At 41.8% G+C, this 21,009-nt stretch overlaps 1 protein-coding gene across 3 annotated transcripts in view; it reads right to left on the bottom strand.

The window, feature by feature from the left end:
* The window catches only part of SYNJ2 (synaptojanin 2), a 65,104-nt gene extending 44,846 nt beyond the window's left edge, over positions 1 to 20,258 (bottom strand). Inside the window, exons 1-3 of one of the 3 annotated variants that reach the window (XM_064413415.1) lie at positions 19,974 to 20,258; positions 10,681 to 10,767; positions 2,266 to 2,536 (exon numbers count right to left, since the gene is read on the bottom strand). In XM_064413415.1, the coding sequence (XP_064269485.1) occupies positions 2,266 to 2,536; positions 10,681 to 10,767; positions 19,974 to 20,094 (479 nt within the window). In that variant the 5' untranslated portion in view covers positions 20,095 to 20,258. Of the gene's footprint in view, positions 1 to 2,265; positions 2,537 to 10,680; positions 10,768 to 19,690; positions 19,903 to 19,973 lie in introns of those variants that run through there. The other 2 variants (XM_064413414.1, XM_064413417.1) reach the window with 2 other exon arrangements.
* Between the last annotated feature and the right edge of the window lie 751 nt (positions 20,259 to 21,009).

Here is a 21,009-nt window from a genome sequence, read left to right as displayed (position 1 = left end):
CTATACCTTATCTCTACCCAAACCCAGGAAATATTCAGGAAGAAACCCTTGTGAACTACTACAGTGACTGAACATGGCAAATTTTAATCACACAGCTACCACCAAGGTGCTCTCTTTATATCTTGTATCTTGTCTTATAAATTCAGATGCAAATGTCACCTCTTTCAGCTCCAGAAATTTATATTTAGTAATCTTTTCATAAATTACAGTGATGTCAAGCTAATTACTTTTTTTGGAAGAGTACTGCCTGGACTTTAGCATTCACTACAGGATGAAGAACTGGTTCAAAATCCACCAGGATTTTCAGAAAAAAAAAAATCCAAGCAGAAACTGGATCTGTAAGTCACTGGAGATATTGCTAAAAGTACTACTAAAATGAAAAGGAACATCTGTTCTAACCTTCAAGATCAACAACTCAAGAAACCTATCACGTCTAGTTAACAATTATGCTAGTCTCCTCTATTATGATGTTTTTCTTTACTTCATGTTTCAAAATGTGCATTTAGTCACACAGGAGGGCCAGGAAAATATCTTTTATGACCATGCATTGCTCAATAGAGGATCTGTAAAAGAGAGTGAAACCCTTGGAGAATTGCTTTTTAGAGTACCACATTTATCAAAAAAGGTGCAAGGCATTGTTACTTTTTTAATCTAAATATGTAACGGGAAAAGCAACTCTTTTTTTAGCTCAATTAAGCTCTTTTTAAGCTCAATTTTTACTATCTGTTCCACACCTTTCTCCCAGTTCTACTCGCATAAGAAGTTCCTCACTCAGGCAAATGCCAGTAGAATTTTTTGTTGTTGTTGCAGTTCATTGAACAGGCAGTTTGTGTTGCTTATAACTAAGGTCATCTTACACTTTTCATTGTATAACTATTTATCTCATTGTTTACTTTCCTCAAGCATCTATTTTTTTGTCTAAAATTTCCCATATCACCTAAATACCTCAAGATAAATTTTTTGGAGCATCTTTTTGCCCTTAACGTGATGCTGTCACCACTTTTCCCTGTTCTGCAACATACTAGAGAACTTCAGAATTTACTTCTAGATTAGGCAGAAGCAGCAAATATACTTATCTTTCAAGAAGAAAAGTTTCAAAAGACAGTAGAGGGAAAAAGAGTTGTTTTAAATGTTCCTTATTATGGGATATTGACATCTTAGCAGTCTCATCATTGGAGTACAACTAATTTCTGCCATTTATCTGACTTGACAATGCTTGGTGAGCTTTTGGAGAGGGATGCATCATTAGCACAGTTGAAAGCAAGTATTTATTATGTATCTTTCTTCAGTTTTAATGTCAACCCACTAAATCTCATCAGTCAAAATCACATCATAGCTGGAAAGATTATTTAGTCTAACTGAACTGCTCTCACATGTTAATTTATCATCCATTATGAACATTTTTGCTTATTTAATATTCACCTACTTTGGGCCACAAGCCTCACTGCACATTCTAGCAGCACATTCACATTTAACCCTGCCAGTTATTTTCCACCTACATCAAAACCCTCAGCTATGCCTGCTGTGTGACTTTTTGTTTAAAAAGAAGGGGGGGGGGGTGGGGAAGGGTATAGAAATGCAAGTATTATGCCAAAACTTGCAAAGCAAACAAACTGAATTACATCTACCCAGCATTGTGTTTTCTCCTTTCCCCTCAACCAATACTTACCACAATACGAGATAATTTTTCTTTGCTTTATAAGCACAAGAAAGTAAAAAGCACAGAGCAGTGTATGGTGGGAATTTTCTTTTGTGCAAGTTATGTTTGCACTGAGCTGTAAACATATTAATATTGATGTTTTCAACATAAAAACTAGTGCACATTACTGAAACAATAAACTACAGACTTTAAACACATACTTTTAAAAAATAAAAGACACTTCAGTGCAAACAATGGGATTTAGGAACAGTTCAAGCACAGGTTTCCATTAGATAACTTTAAAGAAAATTATTAAAAAGGACTGCAGGGGAAACTATTAATGACATATACAGAGACGTTTCTGTAGTATGAGCAATATATATCTTGTATTTCCCCCTTTGAAGTATGAAATGTCATTTGATAATTGCACTTCACTATCAGATTAATTTTAATTAAACACAAGTTACCATGAATTCATTAAAGCCACCTGCACTGTGAAAGGACATGTCAATAAAACAAAATGAGATGGACTTGAGATGCACATGTTCATTTCCCTCTGAGAATGTCTGACCAATGAGACACAGGTGGGGACAACAGAAGACCTGGGTATAACATGCAGTACTAACCAGAAGAACGAGTTACCAGATTCATAGCTGTTATCACCCTGCTTCTGAGCCCGCACAGTCAGGTCAAAGTTTGAGCCTGCATTAGGCCAGGAGAAATAGAACATCCCAGAGTTCAGTATTTTCTTCAAGGCAGTAACGCGCTCGTCTTCCTTGGTTTCTTCCTGGAGAGGACAGAAATCTGTTGCAGTAATTTTGTAAACTTCAGCATCCAGGATTTTGCCCACCGACGTACAGCCTGTCACCAGGACCAGAAAGTGCAGCCGAGTGTTACCTAGAAAGTGACAGACAGTTACAAAAGGGTTATTTCCATCCAGGTGGACTCGGCTCATCATCTGTCCTGTCACATGCAATGCCGACAGGGCTCCAGCAGAGGCCAGCGTCTTTGCTTCACAAAAGAACAAACAGGAAAAACAGGCATGCAGGCCACGTTCTTCACATTTCTGAATTCCTCTTAACTGCAGATAAGTGGCTGCAATTGCACAATATTCCATAACACTTATCCATCGACATCCTTTGTTGCACTAGAGTGTGTTTTCCCCACTGACTTTATGAAGAGCAAAGTGCTTGCCACTGGAACAATACTCAAAAAATCAATTTCACCATCCTACAGAACATACAGGATTCAGATTCTTTACCGGCTTCAGCTGAAGCTGGGCATGTTCAGACATGTAAATTGTAAAATTTCAGTATTACCAATTCTTGAGATTTCCCTTTTTATATCACTAAAGCATGTAGATAATTCAATGACAACCTCAGTTACCACTAAAACTACTACAGCTGCCGTAACTGTGAAATCACAAAGCAGCTGAACTTCAGGGTCCCAAAACTAAAAGGAAAATTTGGAGCTTGAGAACATCACTGTAAACAGATCTCTCCTACACAGAACCATCTCAACCTTTGCTCATTCTCTCTGAAATGACAATTAAGAAACAGTAAAACAAATTTTTTTTAAATGCTGGTTTTGCTAAAAAGAAACTGCTTGATTCACTTAAACTGGCCTGTAATGGAGACAGTGTCATCCTAGTCACTCCTGTTTGTAAGAAAAGGTGGAAATGAGCCAGGATTTATTAATTTAGCACAGCAGAACCAACAGCTGACCTGCCAAGAGCAAGTTAATTAGTTAAGGGCACAGTGACAATCTGGGACAGTATAGCTTCAGATAGCAAAAGGGAATACTTAGGATCACTTTTCAACCCTCCAGGGTGACCCACTGTCTGAAAATGCACACCAGCTCTCACACAACAGCTATTATTTTTCTGGAACACCAGTAAAAGTCCTTGCCTTCAGATAACAGGCTGGCTACAGAAGCTAGAGTTAGGGGTGGTTTTCAGCAGGGCCAGAATATTTGTGTAGGCACGTGGGACTGGAATGGCAGGACAAGGTGGGAGATTAGATCTTATTCATTCTGTTCTGCTGACTCCAGTTTTGTATAAAGGCCAGTGTAGGTGGTATTTACTAAAAAGCTCTGTTCATCACATTTCTTTCTATAACAACACTGTGCCATGTTCTCCTTCTTGAGTGCTTTCAAGAAGTATGTTTTCTGTGCTTGTGATATTGCAGCAAAGGGCTAGAAATACTGACAGTTTATTCCTCCTTTGCACATGACTTTTTGTAATTATAAAGAGTAAAGAGGAGACACATCAGTTATCACCACGAGAATTCATAATGGACCAAATACTGCCTTGCAGCCTCCAGAAAGGGTTAGGAGGAGTTAGCTGCCTCTCAGGATAGCTCAAAGCTTCTGTGACTTAGCTGAAACCATGCAAAACTGATCAGCTCAAAGTAAACTTCACTCACGAGACTTTGGAAGCAATACATAGGAACGCTATTAGCATGCCTTAATATCAGTCAGCTTTGTTAGTCACAAAAAAACCAGCAGTGAAGGACTTGGAGAGCTGCCTGGGAGCGATGCTGAGACAAAGAGTACAAGTACTTTCATTGCCTTTGGTGACCTTAAGCTTTCCTAGATGGTTCAGAAGAGAGCAAATGAGAAAGTCAACATTAAATTAGCCAAAGAGAACAGAAACTTAATAATACAGGGCTTGTTACCTGTGGTTCTGTCCTTTGAGGAACTTGCAACCAGTGGAAAATCACTGGATCTAAACAGAATGATCCTCTAGTTCAAAAAGGAATTGAATAGGAATATTTGCCTTAACTAGAAACTTGCTTTTGCTTACCGGAGACTATAAACTCTTTTTACTACCTTCTCCACTCAACCACTCACCCCCAAATGGGATACTCATCTACACTCTCCAAGGTCCAGCATCTCTACTCCCTTAAATCACTAGCTAAAAAGCTCCAAAAAAGTAATCACACCTGACAAGGTATTGCATTGTCTCTGAAATATAAGGAGATTGGTTTTCTAAAGCTGTGATACTTTTCTGCCACTGGGCAGTAACTCCACAGGAAAGAGTCAGGGTTGTCCAGCCTGGACAAAAGAAGGCTCAGGGAAAACCTTATTCCAGCCTTTCAAAACTTGAAGGGGAGCCTATAAGAAAAGATGAAGAGGGCTTGTAGTGATAGGACAAGGAGCAACAGTTTTCCACTGAAAGAGGGAATATTTTGATTGAATATAAGCAAGATATCTTTTACAATGAGAGTAGTGGAACAGTGGAACAGATTTTCCAGGGAAGTTGTGGGTGCCTCACCCCTGGGAAGTGTTCCAGGCCAAGTTGGAAGGGGCTTCGAGCAACCTGGTCTAGAGGTAGGAGTCCCTGCCCATGACAGGGGCAGTGGAAGTAGATGGTCTATAAAGGTCTCCTCTGACTCAAGCCATTCTACAGTTTTATTCACACAGAATAATCTCTCTACAGTACTCCAAATTACACAGCAGCTACCACACACCTTTCTTAATACTTTTGAACAGAGACCGGCTGGCAAAGGAGCTCACACTTAGAGCCCAGAAACTGGAGAAAAAGGATGAAAAGAGAGATTTAAGGTACGTTAAAGCTAGCCTGCTTTGCTACTTGGTCCTCCCAGGCTGCTCTATGAGCTGAGGTGGTCTTCAGACCAGTTCTAACATCTCTTATTTGCTTAAATTACTCAGGATTTGTTGCAAAACAGACAATGCAAAAACCCTGTAACATCACAGCCCCGGCTTAACACAAATCTCTCTGACTCAGTACCTTGGAAAAAAAATCCCAAGCCCCATCCTCTGACAGCACTTTCATTCCAGATGGTATTTGGACAGTGTTCCTGGGAACAAGCTCTGGGCTATCACTGCACTGTCTGCAGGAGGAAGATCCCTGCTTGATGGGCATGCCTTCTCGGCACAGGGAAAAAGCCAATCACAGTATCCTATTGACAGTGCTCTGTGCCTGTGTCCTGCCCATTTTATTCACAGAACAGATGTAGCCATGGGGTTCTGAACAGAGGTAATGCTCCTATCAACCTTTCACCCTTTTAGAACCTTGCACAGCAGAATTAATGCTGCCAAAACACTGCTCTGCTATTCATCTTTTAGTCATGTTTCCATTAAGGTGTAAGAAATTACCCACCACTAAGCTATACAGCTACACACAGAGAAGGTTTTCCCCGTCTTCCCTTTTATTACCAGCAACATCTAGATGGGCCTACACTTTTAAATTATGACATGAAAATCCTTCAGATTGCAGTTGCATCATCAAGTCAATTTCACTTGGAACCAATCACCAACCACATCAGCTATAGACTATTTACCATACCCTACCTTGGAAAATAAGAATCTTTTTATTTCTCCTTTAACTTACACAAGTAGTTTAATGTACAATCCTGATTCATACTAGCTTTTCTAAACTGTACACATAGATGAAAGTGATTTAGGAATGTAAAAACTGCAATTGAAGGTCACAACTGTAGAAATGTCCTTCCCATCCTTGGGATGCAATCTGGAATGTTTTAAAGAAATCTCTGAAATAATTTTAGAGTAAGAAGTGAAGTGTTCCTTACTGGTCATGCTTTCTACAGCAACATATCTATGAAAAAGCAAGACCCTCATACAGTACTAAAAAAAAAAAAAATATTTCAAAGCTTATGGGCCAAACTTTGATCTCAGATAAATGGGTACAAATGTTCATGCATTGTGACCAAAATCATTATTTTGCTCCATTACAGCTATCAATCACTACAACAATCTGTAAAGAACACTTATGAAGAAATACAAGAAATGTTTTGCTCACAGTGATATGCGCTGAATGCTGTTTTATTAGCTTGCACAAGAGAGGCAGAGGATGAAGAATATTTAGCACAGAAGACAATAATAATTTCCATCCATTTTTTCAAATGCTCTTGTGAAACCAACTGCCTTTATCCAAGTTGAACAGGAAATGCAGTTCTGGTACGTCACACTGTACAATAATAAGCTGCAGTTTCTGTATTTAACCTGTCTACATGACTCAAGGCAATTGTTTCCCCTGCAGTTTAGGGGATGATTTCAATGTTCTCTATTTTGAGCTACAGCAAAAAGGAGTCAATATTCAATTCTTATTTTGTCCTTCTTAACTGTAACTATTTCACTTAAAACTGCCTTTTCTTTCCAAAATGGATTTTCTCAAATTTTTGCTCTTTCTCCATTCCATCACAGTCATGCCATTGCCTTAGGTTCCCTCAGACTTTTCCATCTCCACTCCACACATACTTCACTCCATTTTTTAGTCCACTTAAAACCAATTCTGCCTCTCATCTGTCTTCAAAAATAGCAACAGAACACAGCAGAGCAGTACATTCTAACCACCTAGCTGAAAATTCCTGAGTATATCTACAGCAGAATTATGAAAAGAGCCAAGACTTTCCAAACTACTATTGTAGTCTTAAAGGTACTCCTCTTTCTCTTTCTTCTAAACACAACTACATTTTTAGGATATGTGCAAAAAGAACAGAAGACAGGTACTTAGTTGTCCTTTTAGCCTTTGAAATGTCTTCCTTCCAACTATACACCATATATGCACAAGAGTGAGAGTATATACACACATGAATTCAGAATGCCTCTCCAAATACAGCAGCTCTATTAAACCAAACAACCTATGTGGTGATGGTGTTAAAATATCCCCTGATGTATGCATCTCTTCCTGACATCACAGTATCTGAAAAAAACACTGTAAAGCCAGCTCTTTTAACACTTTGCTTAAGAAGTATTTGTCACTGCTAGATCTTCTTTGGCAGCAAAATCTTGGCTGAGGTACAGCTCAGAGACACTGTACAATTCATTCTGCTGCCATCCATCTCACAAAAGAAAGCAGAAGAACTTAGTGAGTCATGTTAACAGACATAAGTACATACAAGTGAATGTTATTACTGGTGGGAAAGATTAACTTTGTGAGTCAGTTTCACATATTTCATCTAGTTTTTTGTGAAAAGCATGATCTACTTTGGCAGGCATACAATGTGATTTATTTGGATTTCTAAGTAGCGATATTTACAGATTAATTAAAATGTTCAGAGACATCTTTCATGTCTTGGCAAAAAGTTTCCCCTTCTGCTCTACAAATATACTCCTAATATCCCAGTGGAATGTATTTTCACAAATATTCTCAGTTAATTGAATACTTATGGTCTGCATGTTTCCAATAGTAACAAAAAATGCTGATACTTCTGAACAAAGTCTATGCGATCACTGAAGCTCAGTGAAGAGCTAGCCAATTATGCCTTTGTTAGTAGCTGCTAAAATACATTATACAAAAAAGGAAAAGGTTACATTGCATTCCTGTGGTCGTTTGACTCACCCTGGCTGGATGCCAGGTGCCCACCAAAGCTGTTCTGTCCCTCCCCTCCTCAGCTGGGCAGGCGGGAAAAATAAAATGAAAGGCTTACAGGTCAAGGTAAGGGCAGGGAGAGATCATTCAGCAGTTATGGGCAAAACAGACTTAACTTAGGGAAATTAATTTTATTTATCACTAATCAAAACAGAGTAGGAAAATGAGCACAAAACCTTTTTCCACATCTCCTTTTTTCCCAGGCTTAACTTTATTCCAAATTTTCTCTTCCCCCACTGGTACAGGGGAATGAGAAATAGGGGCTGTGGTCAGTTTATCACACATTATCTGTCCCACTCCTTTCTCCTCATGGAGAGTACTCCTCACTCTCTTCCCCTGCTCCAGCATGGAGATATGGAGGACAGTCCTCCTTGAACTTCTCCAGCACAACTCCATCCCATGGGCTGCAGTTCTTCACAAACTGCTCCAGTGTGGGTCCCTCACACAGGGTGCAGGCCTTCTGGAACCAACTGCTCCAGGGTGGATCCCCCACAGGGTCACAAATCTGGCCAGTAAACCTGCTCCAGCATGGGCTCCTCTCTCCATGGGACCACAGGTCTTCCCAGGAGCCTGCTCCACAGTGTGCCTCCCAAAGGATCACAGCCACCTTCAGGCATCCCTCTGCTCTGGCATGGGATCCTCCATGGGCTGTAGGTGGATCTCTGCTCCACCATGGACCTCCATGGGCTGCAGAGGCACAGCTGCTTCCCCATGGTCTGCAGCCTGTGCTGCAGGGGAATTTGTGTTCAGGCACCTGGAGCACCTCCTGCCCCTCCTTCCTCACTGGCCTTGGTGTCTGCAGAGCTGATTCTCTCACGTATTCTACCTCTGCCCTTCTCCAGCTTCAGCTGGACAGTGTTTTTCCCCTTTCTTAAATATGTTATCCTAGAGGCAGTACCACTGTTCTGATGGGTTCAGCCTTGTCCAGCAGCACTCTGTCTTGGAGCCCACTGGCATTGGCTTCACTGGACACAGGGGAAGCTTCCAGCAACTTTTCAGAGAAGCCATACCCGTAGTCCCTCCTGCTACCAAAATCTTGCTACACAAACCCAGTACAACTTCTTTGTAGTGTTAAAATTTTACATAAGCAACAGCTAAAGGGATGGAACTCACATGTAATATGGAAAGTCTAAATCAGACTGTGACAAAAACAGGCTACGTCTTGATAGTGAGATAGCAGACATGTATCTTTGCTTTTTTAAACATGTTTAGAAGCAGAAAATGTTTGCTTACCTTCACTTACCATTACAGCATGACCCTCTGACTTTTCACTGAATTTTAACAATCCCTTCCAAAGCAAGTCCTGTACCAGAACTTGTAATCTAATGCTAGAACAAGGCAGAGGTACAGTGACAAAGCTCAGAAAGGAAAAACCCTTACACTTTCAGAGCACTGAAGTTAAGCATATGTTGTTTGAGAAGAAATAAGGGCATGAGAAAAAGTAAGGCTGAGAATATTTCACACCCCATTTGAAATCATTCACCTTTTAACATGAAGACAAAAATTGGATATATTTGATTCCCACCACATACAAAAACTACCTTTATCTGTAGCTTGAAGAGATTGAATTAAATAGCTACATTCCTTTATTACTACAACAGGATTCATTAGACTTCTATGAAGAAAAACAGACCCAAGTGCCAGAAAAACTAATCACAATTCCTCCGCTTTAAATTACATTAGTAAATTGATATAAATCTCCAGAGAAATGTCTAATTAACTCCACAAGAAACAAAACAAACAAAAAGTCTACACTCATTAAAAAGGACTAGATGGACCAACAGTTTTAAATTATGACACAAAAAATCCTTCAGATTGCAGTTGCCTCTTCAGGTCAATTTCAAGTCATATTTCTCAGGCTGCAAAATGTAAGCAGGGTATAAAATGACACAGTTTTATCTACTGGCCTAAATACACCAGTGCTCACACCACCACTGCCTTTGGTAGAGTCCTTGACCAAGCATCAAGTTATATGGAAAAGTCTTGTCATTTCTCCAAGTGACAATGAGGGCTCATTGTACCAACCCGGGAACAACGCGTACAGTGCTTTTTTATGCATCTAAATCATCTGTGATTTTTAAGCACTGTGTAAGGCCCTATTATCTTCAAATCAATCACTGCAGTTCTCTTCTTAAAACATGTTATTTCCATTAACATTCCTGCAGGCAGTGTAATAACAAGTCCTTTGCTAAATCAAGATTCCCAAACTGCACCAAAATTTACAGCAATGACAATAAACATTCCTTACTATACTAATTGAAGCCAGAGGCCTTCTTCTGCAAATCCTTATCCATATGAATGATTAAAGGCAATTAAGCATTATAGCAAGAACTGGCAATCTGCAGTACTGTACTCTCAGATGACCATGATAATCAGTGTCTAAACATGATTCTTAAAGAAGAGAAGAATTAAGCAATCATAGCTTGCCTTGGACAAATGTGGTAGGGAAAGAAGAATGGCAATTATCTTCAGGCAGCTAAGAATGTCAGACAAAACAAACTAAGAAAAAATCCATCCATCGTTCAGTGATATGGTTTTGGCCCAAAACAGAAAAAGAAACAGATATTTTCCAGACTGTACATGATGAAGTGCAACCAGCTTTCAAAATTTAAGGAATTCGACCACTTATTGTCATTTAGCATTGTCTGGGCATTTTATAATCTCAGTCATACAGATGGTGACTTACCACATTTAAGCTGAAGCTCTCCTAAGCAGCCATAAGCATCCATGAGCTTTTCATACTGTCCTTTAATTGCATCCTTTTCTTCTGGAGCTAAGGAACAAAGAGAAAGGCAGGAAAATTAGTTACCCAGTCTTCATTAAATTTTCAGATTGCTATTATTCCTATTGCATAGGAACCAATGCTACCTAGGCTGATTTTTTTCAGTCAACAACACTACAGTGAAAAGGTACGGTTAAAATCCTGTAAAACCATAGAGATTAAAATATGATGGGACAGAAATGCACATCTCCACACACCACCCTAGAAGAAAAAAGAGTACTCTATTTTCAAATCAACCTGATCGTTAGTAACAATTTTATTCTCTGGAACAGATGCCACATGAGTCAGATAAATAAAGAAATACATGAGCACATGTAAAATTTACACTGCAAGTCTTGCCATAAGCTAAAATATAATATCTTGATGACAATACATTGATATGGCTTGATGTACAAAAAGAGAGAGTTTATACTTCCAGACTCTCAGTCTAATTCCAGACAGAAATGGAATTTTTTATGCAAGATAACATGATTTGATGTAGACACAACACCAGATGTTGATTTCAAGAGGAATTACACATATTTTAGTGAAGTAAGAATTAGTTAATTAAATAAATAAAGGATCAGATGCTCGAGTTATATTTGTGCATTTCTGCAACAAGCAAATTCAATGGGCACATACTGAACATCTAGATATTAAGCCAGACCACACATCAAGCTTGTCACTGGCTACTTTAACATAAAATCAGCATACTTCCTGAATGAGTAAGTCTGCATTTTGTATATATTTCCCAATGAGGAGTAAGGTTAATCTCCCAAATGAGGAAAATAGACCCTCAAATGTCCTTTTACTTCTTGAACTACAGATAAACAGCAACATAGAACTTTCAGGGATTTGCTAATAATATGCAATCTTATGCTCCTAATTAACTTCAGCAGTTAAAACCTGAAACCTCCGGGTATAGAAAGGACAAACTGAACTGCTTCAATGGATGATAGAAGAGCAAAGACAGAGACTTCTCTTCATAAATCTCAAGAGGCAAACAGCTCAGTGAGAAACACGGAGAAAACAAATAACTATTCCATATATTGCTGACACTTTGAAGTGAAATGAAGGACAATTCCTCTTGCAAAATTCCTTCACAGAGGCAGCAACCCCCAAGAGTAATTAAAACATGTTTATCTCAATTTTTGCACTTGTGACAAATAAAGAAGACTTGTTTAATTCTTGGTTGATTGTGTTTTAGTACCATAGTTTCACAACTTACTCTACTTTCTTAGAACACTGAGTAAATCAGGAGAAACTAGCAAAATGTTGATAACCACACACACCAGTGAAGCAAAGCATAAGCAGCAGACAGAGGATAAAGTGATTTTATTGGGTAACATAAATCTCTGGACAATAACAATTTAAATACTCAGTAATGGCACATTTTAAGGGCTCAAACTCTGCAAGTTCAGTTCTCAGGCCCTTTAAAAAACCCAATTTCACAGTTTAGATAGACTTTAACAACAACAACTTTTCAAACATTTCCATCTTTGAAAAAACCTCCCTGTCAAGGCTTTCTTATGTATTTAAAAAAGCAGGTTAAAAAAGGTGATGTTTCACTTTCCATGGCATCTTTACTAAGTAGAAAAGAGCAGCAACAATATATTGACAATCTTTTCTTAAATCTGTTCCCTCCTTTAAAAGGTGCCTACATTAAAATAACTGGGCTACTTTAAAATAAAAAGGGAAAACCAAAACCAAAATTCTTGCTCCAAATATTTCAGCTTTAGGAAGAAATCTAAAACAAGGGAAACACCAAGAGATTCAGATCCGAGACAGATGCAGGAGCTCATAAAGCTGCAGGTCAGGTACAACCTGAAAGCATTTCAAAAGTCACTTTGAAAGCATGGCGATGCTCTTCAAAATAGAATTACAAGTTGGAAAGTTGGCTGTTAAAAGTGTCTGGTAAGAGCACAATCCAAAAGAATGGAATTTATTTCAGCATAGCATTAGGCAACACATAGCTCATTGCACTACTGGCAAGAAGTACCTGCCACCGGCATGTATGGAACCCACTGGAGTTTCCCAGGTCAGGCCAGTGGCATCACACACCCATCAGCTCCTGGCACAGCACTCCAAACTCGCAGCCAAACAGCTGCGATTCCGCAGTCCTGGTACAGAAACACCGCCGCTCTGGGCAGGCCACGTGTCAGAACCGCGCCTGCACAGCAGCATCAGCCGGGACAGCAGCACCAGCCTGGGAGCTAGGAGTGGGAAGGAGCAGGAAAGGAACATGCCAGACACAGCTGTGGGTCATGCAAAGAGAGAGGCCAGAACATTTTAATGTCTACGGACCAAATGTGGGTGTGTGTAAATTCCCTTTGTTAAAGATACCGATGGAATTTGAAGTCTCCTGTCCTGTTAAACTGTTTGGTGTTGCACAAAGGACACTATTGAGAGGGCTTGAGCCAGGTTCATATCCTGTTATTAAAAAGAAGTATTTATTAATCTCAAAATCTTATTGAAATCTCAAATAACTGTCATCAAAACCTAAAACCTAAAATCTCTTAGAACATTCAAGGAGTGCTAGGACACGAGTCAGAATCAGAAAGAGTGTGGCTACACAGAGGAAAAAAACTTATGTGCTACTTTGTTGGATGAAGAGAGTTAAAGGAAAATATTTCTATGAAACACTTGAACCCTTGTAAAACAAGAGGCATGCCATAATTCAATGAAACCAAGCTACAATAAAATCAATTAAAAGTGACCTTTTCCATGCATAAAATATTTCAGAGCCAAAAAACCCCACACCATGAAAAGACATACAACTACATTATACCATATGCCTAACCAACTGTGACTTCCTGCTTGTAAAAGCTGCAATTTCAATTTACCAGCTAGCAGGAACTGGCCAAACATATGCAGTTTCCTACATTCAACCCCTCCTTAGGGCTGAACCCCCAGACTTCAGCAAGAATCAGCACAACTCTCAAGCACAGGGACTCCAGAAAGGTCAGTGACTGGAGTAAGAGGGTAGAGAAAGGTACCAAAATTCCAAGTCCAACACAGTCTGTTCCAAGGACAGACACAGTAATACCTGCAACTTCAAGATAAAAATGAAGTAAAAGTTCTTGGAAAAAAAAATACTCTGAGACTGGGTTATGGATTCTATTTCTCCCTTCCGATTTTTCAGCCTGATTCTGGAAATAGTCACCTGCTTGGCTGTAGGTACTGCTATAAAAATGTAATTTGAAGCATATTTCCAAATACTTTAAGAAACATATCGTTGGTATCATGGGATGACTTTATTTGTGTCATTTAGCATTTGGGGGAAAGAGGTGTGAACTTGCCCCAGAAACAGGGAAAAACTACAATCAAACCAAAATTTCACACCAAAACTGCTATATATACATTACCATAAGCATCTTACCTAGAAATAAGTCCAAAGTCTGGTATTATACAGGTTTAGACAATTACCTCCAAATTGTGTTTTCAGTCATCTGCAGACACATTTAAAGTACTTTGCTGTATTTTCAATATCTTTCAGGTCTAAAATCTTCCTTTTCACATTCAATCCAAGCTAGACAGGCATTATGAAAGTCAGACTGTATTCAGAAACACCACATAGGCCAAGCAGTACAGAGTTGGGAAGAAGTCTGTGGTCAGAGCAACAGTTAAGAGACTCCAAACACTTAAAACATTAAGCAATGTATTTACCAATTTTCTAGTAAGATACGTTTCTGGTTGAAAACACAACAAACAAACCAGAAAATTGGCATTTTGGAAAGGTCAGTTCCCTGGTTTTCTATATTAGATTGTTCTCAATCTCCTTCTAGTGAGAGAGAATGTTTGCATACTTGCATGTGCATATATGAATATATCAATTCACAATCAAATAATAATGGATTAATGAAACCACCAGGTTTCTACTGGCCAGCTGCATGCTGCTGCAGGCAGTCAAGAAAATAAAAGGGTAGTCCCCAAGTGACTTCTTGGAAGCTTGGCCATTATCTTTATGTGGTTTCTGCCATAGCTGACTCGTATTTACATAGAAACTTGCAGCAGTCACTACAGACATAACCACTACAAAGAATTAATCCCTCACAACCACCATTTGTCTCCTAGCATAGAAAACAAGTCTTGTAATCAACACTCTACACTTACACAAACACATCTTCCCTCTTCTCTGTACCCAGTCAGCATTTTGACAGTAGTGAAAGAATTGCAATACACACTTTTTCCTATAATCTAAAGCAGTGATGTTCAGCCTCAGAAACCATAGCTTGCAGGTGCCCAGTGCCAGCAGAAGCAAGGAAGACAGGACTCCTGCTCCATAGACTGCTTCCACAAATGGAAAAGTCTGAACACCACTAAACTACAGAAAACCTCACAGAAGTTTGTGCTAGCTGTATGAATATTCTGGTGTAGGAGTAGAAATGAGCCATGGTGGAGGGCTCACTGTTTTGGATAGAGTGCTTAGAAATACATTCACAGTACTTACACAAGCACTGGTGCTTGATTTCCACACTCCACTCAGTTGTTCACATAAATACAAAACCAAAGCTAATTGTAAACAGTTAATGTACATACAGCACACAAACTGCCTTCTGCACAAAAGAAGGAAAACAAGCACAGGTAAATAACTGCTACTTCCTGGTTTTGCAAGACTTTACCCTGATTTCACTCTGCTGCATCAGAGAACCACACACACACCTGGAAGTGGCAGAGGAGGCACAGAGCTCCTCCACAGAGCATACACACACCTTAACTCTATATAAGTTTGTCTCTAGTAAAGGCTAACTTCCCAGATCTGTGGGTAAAAGTCAGGAAAAACCTCAGACATATTGGCAAAAATACACACTGTATCAGCTTTGAACTTCTGTACTTTCCAGACACCATGGTCATTTAGGATTTAACATAACAGGTGATGTAACATCCTTTATAAAACCAGCTGCAGAATCAAAGAGTTTGCAAAAAAAAAAAAAAAAAAAAAAAAACCACAAAAAGAACTCTGCAGCCTTTGGCTCTGCCCTTGAGAAAACATATTATTATGCTGAAATTCAACAGCAGAGCACTCCTGTTGACAGCTTTTCAGTGAAAGTACCTGCCATAATAAAGTTAAATCACCATATTTTCAGCACTATAGCCTTAGTTTAGTTTAGCAACTGCCGTGACAGCAGTCCAGAACTACCTTGTGCAGTTCACTTCATCTGTAAACCACTGAAACTGTAATGTGTTTTAACTAGGGAACAGCATCTCTATCTATACTCCCTGTTGTATTAAGCAAAAATTTCTAAATCAATGACAATTTTTCTTCATTCTTCATGACTCTAGGTTTCTTCCACAGAATATATTGATCTTCTAGTTCAGAGAATTCCTGGAAGAATTGTTTCAGGCTGTCACCCATCCTTCTGGAGATGACTGAAGCTTTAGGACTGCCAGTGGATAGGGAAAAAATAAAAAGCCTGAAGCAAAATGTGTCATTCAATTCAAAACAGTGAATTTTATCCTCCACCCTACAGTGACATCATGAGAGAAAGAAAACAAACTCCCATCCTCAAAAATACTATTGAAGTTACAGTAGAACAGAAAACTGCTCTGTTGATATCACATCACTATACAGATTAAGAGCTTTAGGGATATGCAACTAGGTTTTCTGCAGTGATTTTTGATTTCTTGATTTTTCCAGAAGTTTTTTAGTTTAGGTTTCCATTACAGGACAAGCATTCTCATTTTATAAATTGCTGGTATTCAGGCAATTAGAGATCTTTACAATACTTTTCCACTACTAGAAAGGATGCAAAGGATATCAAGGATGTAAATATTTTTCAGGTATTAAATCTCTGTATGTAGTAAGGAAATTATGAAACATAATCAATTTGTGACTAAAATTGTCATCATGATCTTTATAAGATATCAAGAGAGGAAAAAACATTAAGTCATCCATTCACAAGACAGGATCAAATTGTTAGCTTACACATCTGAAAGTGTTTATTTGAATGAGGAGTTTGCCAGAGGTTTACAGCCTTATTGATTCTGTACAAGTGTGTGATTTTTCAGATTTCTTTTTTTTTGTAACACCACTTCTAGGACAATTCTCACTCCCTTCTGCCACTTGAACTAGGTTAGATTCAACATTTAAATTTCTTCTAGTACAAAATTATTATAGAAGCAATTAAACTTTACACAAGTGCAGATGTCATGCCTGTTCAAGGGCAGAGGTACTTGCTAATTATGGAGAAAAAAGAACAATGACTAAAATTTCTTCTCAGGCCTTCACTGTCCATCTATGATTATTCCTCTCTGTTTACATGAGGGTGCAATTGCAAAACTACATAAACTGCTGTACAACTTAAGTGCTCCAGGTATATATCAATCTGCTTTTATTTAGTGTAGAGGTTTGCATAAGACACAGTTGCATAACTCCTTCTCGCCACAGGTATGTAATTTTTAAAGAACTTTATTTTAGAAAACTAGACAGAGAGGCCAAAACCAACACAATCCTAGGACTAGTATGTCTGAAACCACACATATACAAAGTTTATGTTAACCTCCCACTGGCATGTTCTATGGTTAGTAACAACCTAAAGGCAAGTCAAACAAAACAGAATTAATGTTGTTTTTGTTACCACCCTGCTGTGAAGCTTCCTCTTCACAATTCTTCTAAATTCACCAGCACAATACCTACTACTGGTTTTCCCTCCTTTTCTGGTCCTCTGCTGCATAAACAGAAGAAGTTATCTAAACAGGCTCCACTGGACAAACTAGCTTTTCCTACAATACAGGAACCAACCCAGGAAGAAATAGAGGAATCAAATTAAATAAAATGACAAAGTTATTACCATGGAGTGGGCTGAATGCCAACACAGACAAGACTGCAGTTATCTCAAGACATGACTTCCAAAAGACATGGCAAACAGGCTTTTTACCCTACCCAAATCAGTACTTCAGAATTCCTCTAACACATTTTAAGAGAGGCTGTATAAATTCTGTAATCATAGAATCACAGAATCATTAAGATTAGAAAAGATGTCTAAGATCATTGAGCCCAACCATTAAACTAGTACCACTGTGTTCATCATTTAAACCATGTTTCCCAGCTTCCACATCCACACAGTTTTGGATCACTTCCAGGCATAGTAGTTCCACCACTACTCTGGGCAGCCTGTTTCCATATACCTGACCATCCTTTCCATGAAGAAATTTCTCCTGCTATCTAATCCTAACCTCCCCTGGTGCAAGTTGAGACTATGTCCTCTTGTCCTGTCACTTGTTACCAGGGAGAAGAGGCCAACCCTCACCTGGCTACACCCTCCTTTCAGGCAGTTGTAAAGGGCGATAAGGTCTCCCCTGAACCTCCTTTTCTCCAGGCTGAACAACCCCAGCTGCCTCACCTGCTCCTCACAGGACTTGTGCTCCAGATCCTTCCGTTCTGGTTCCATTGTCCTTCTCTGGACATGCTCCTATTTTGAGCTAGACCAGGATGCCACTGGCCTCTTTGTTCACCTGGGCACACTGCTGGATCATGTTCAGATGGGTGCTGAGCAGCACCACCAGGTGCCCTTTTCAGCTGGGCAACTTTCCAGCCACTAAATCATTTCAGGCATAGCAATTCAGATGGGGGATGGAAACACTGGGGGAGAAAAAACTACTCTATGTTGATGATTCCTTTAATTAGCGAGATTTCAAGTCTTTCCAGCCACTGGTCATACAGGTGGCTCAGGGCTGGCTAGGTGAATATTGGACTCTCCATTTTATTCATGCACATTGGCTTTAGGAAGTGGAGCTGCTTTAGATTTTTATCAGAATAACAAAATACAGACCAAACCCCATTAATATTTAATATAGAGTTTTCATGTCAACAGGTTTTAGAGTTTCAGGGAAAGTTAGTAAAGTGCTGCTCAGTACTAACCGACTTTTCACTGCCAGTTCACTGAAAACTGACACAAAAATCCCTCTCTAGAAAAATGTAACACATTGATGTCTACTATTACCAAAGAATTTCGCAAGAAACGGAACCCCCAAAATATTGCACAATATGGAACTCTAATAAAATATAATAAAGAAAACAAACAAAAATCCCTACAGTGTGGCAATAACATCTTTTCCATGACTGGTCAAAATTTTCCCACTATCAGAACTATTCTTGAGAAAATCAGCTACCCTTTTCTGGCTTTCATCATTCCTAAAGTCCCCAAGACCTAAAAATCAAGCATTTTATTCTGCATGTCCTGCCAGGGTACATTGTAGAAGATTCAGCTCAGTGGACCCAGATCCTGAGGTGACATTGTGACTGACATTGTGCAAATCACAATGTACACACAGATCATACTACAACAGTTTGAGCTGCTTGAGCACGGACTCCTACAATGCTGTGAACAGCAGCATGACGCAGGCACAGGTATTATGCAGAAAACAATTTAAGAACACAGCACAAGCATGTGTTCTCCAACATTGCTTTTTGCCCCTTGCATCCTCAGTCACCTCATTTTTCTGTGTCTGCCTCAACATTAGCGACATCAGCATTGCCTTAATTCAGGTCTAACAAGCACCAAAAGTCCAAGGTGAGACAACCCTGAGAACATCTATGAGACTCCTCCAGTAAGAGCCAGACACTCAAGTAACCAAATACCGTTCAAACCACAGGGGCAGCACAGCGAGAAGCCAGGAGTTTAAATTTTATGGGAGACAAATCTCAAGCCAGTCATCCCAAAACATCTCTGTTGTGAGCTGCCTGTCTTCACTGGTGGTTAGCACCTAATGTGGCGGAGTAGAAACTCCCTCAAGAGGCAGCGGACCTGATTTCTTTACCTGGGCCCCCCTCTGCAGCCAAGGCTGTAGAGGATAAGTTTGTATACCAAAGGTGCCCCGTGCCGAGACCTAGCCGGGTGGCCTCTCCTGCTTCTTCCATCCCGGCTGCTGGTGAGGAGGCTAAAGATACCCAGAGCAGCGATGGAACACGGATCGGGAGATGCACGGCACGTACCGGGGGTCACCCAAATGCGCCAGCAAGTGGCCAAGCCTGGAGGGCCGTGCTGGAGGTCGGGCTCTAAGTGAGGCGAGACGCTCCCCGCAGCCAGCATCCCACCGGAGGTGGGTCTGCGCGCTCCCCTTCCTCTCTCCGTGACTCGGAGGAAAGTGCCCCAGTCGCCAGCACTGGGCATCGCCAGCTGCCGTCGCACCCCAGCGTCCCTTCACGGGCAGAGGTGCGCACCCACGGGCACCCACGGGCACCCTCGGGCACCCACGGCCGCCCCGCTCGCACTTACTGAGCGCCGCCACGGTGCCGGCCTCCAGCAACAGGCAGTCCTGGCGGCCGCGCGCCTCCAGCAGGGCGCTCGGCCCCGGCTCCTGCTTCCAGAGCAGCCGCAGCCCTTTGCTCAGAGCCATGGGAGCCGCCGGCCGCGGGGAGGAGAGCGCAGGGGTCCCGGTGGAGGCGCTGGCGAAGGAGCCGCCGTCTCGTCGGGCGCACGGCGCGGCGCTCGGGGGCCGCCGGCAGCCCCGCGGGAGCCTCTCCGGGCGCCCGTCCCCGGTCCTGGCCGCTTCTCCCGGGGAGGCGGGCCAGGAGGGCGGCCGTGCCCCGCTGCCGCTCGCCGGTCACCTCAGCAGGCCTCCGAGCGCCTCCGCGGCGGGGGCGCCCAGCGCGGGGCGAAGGAAGCGGAGCGGCCCCCGCGGGCGGACCCGCCGCTGAGGCCGCCTCCTCGGGGAGCCCCGGCTGCGGCCGGCGGGGCGGGAGCGACCTTCCCCTTTGCTCTCCGCCTTTCTCTTCCCACCCACGGTAAACTTTCCAGAGTTAACTTTGTCCCTCTGGCTCCGGCTCCTCCTCCTCCGGCACAGGTAGCAGCCGCCGGCGGGGCGCTGCCGCCCGCCCTGCCCGCGGGTGAGGGGAGGAGCGGCGGCCGCGCAGCCGGGCCCGGCGGGGCGCTGTGGGTCCCGGCCCGGCCGGGCCGCTCCCGGCCCCGCTGCTCCCGGCCCGGCGGTGCCGCCCCCCTCCCCCGCGGGGGCGAAGGTCGCCGTCGAGCCGCCGGGAGCGCGGCCGGCCCGGCAGCGCCTTGAGGCGCCCGAGTTGCTCCCTCGGCCCGCGCGGCTGCTGCCGCCGCTGCCCGGGGAGAAGCGCGCTCCCTCCCGGCGCCGCTCCCCGCTGGCAGGCGGCTCCCCTCGGGGCTGCTTCCCGACGGCTGTCCCGCGATATAAAGAGTTGCGGGCAAAGGCACAGTGCGCGTGTTCTGGTGTTGCAGGGTTCCCATCACGATTCCCTGGTGAGTTCGTGCTGTTTTTTTCCCGGAGTTCACCGAGAAGGAGTGG

This window comes from Passer domesticus, chromosome 3 (assembly GCF_036417665.1).
Source record: "Passer domesticus isolate bPasDom1 chromosome 3, bPasDom1.hap1, whole genome shotgun sequence".
In the NCBI taxonomy this organism is placed as follows: Eukaryota; Metazoa; Chordata; class Aves; order Passeriformes; family Passeridae; genus Passer; species Passer domesticus.
The sequence above is the reverse complement of the archived record's forward strand: the minus strand, read 5'-3'. Positions and strand labels throughout refer to the sequence as shown.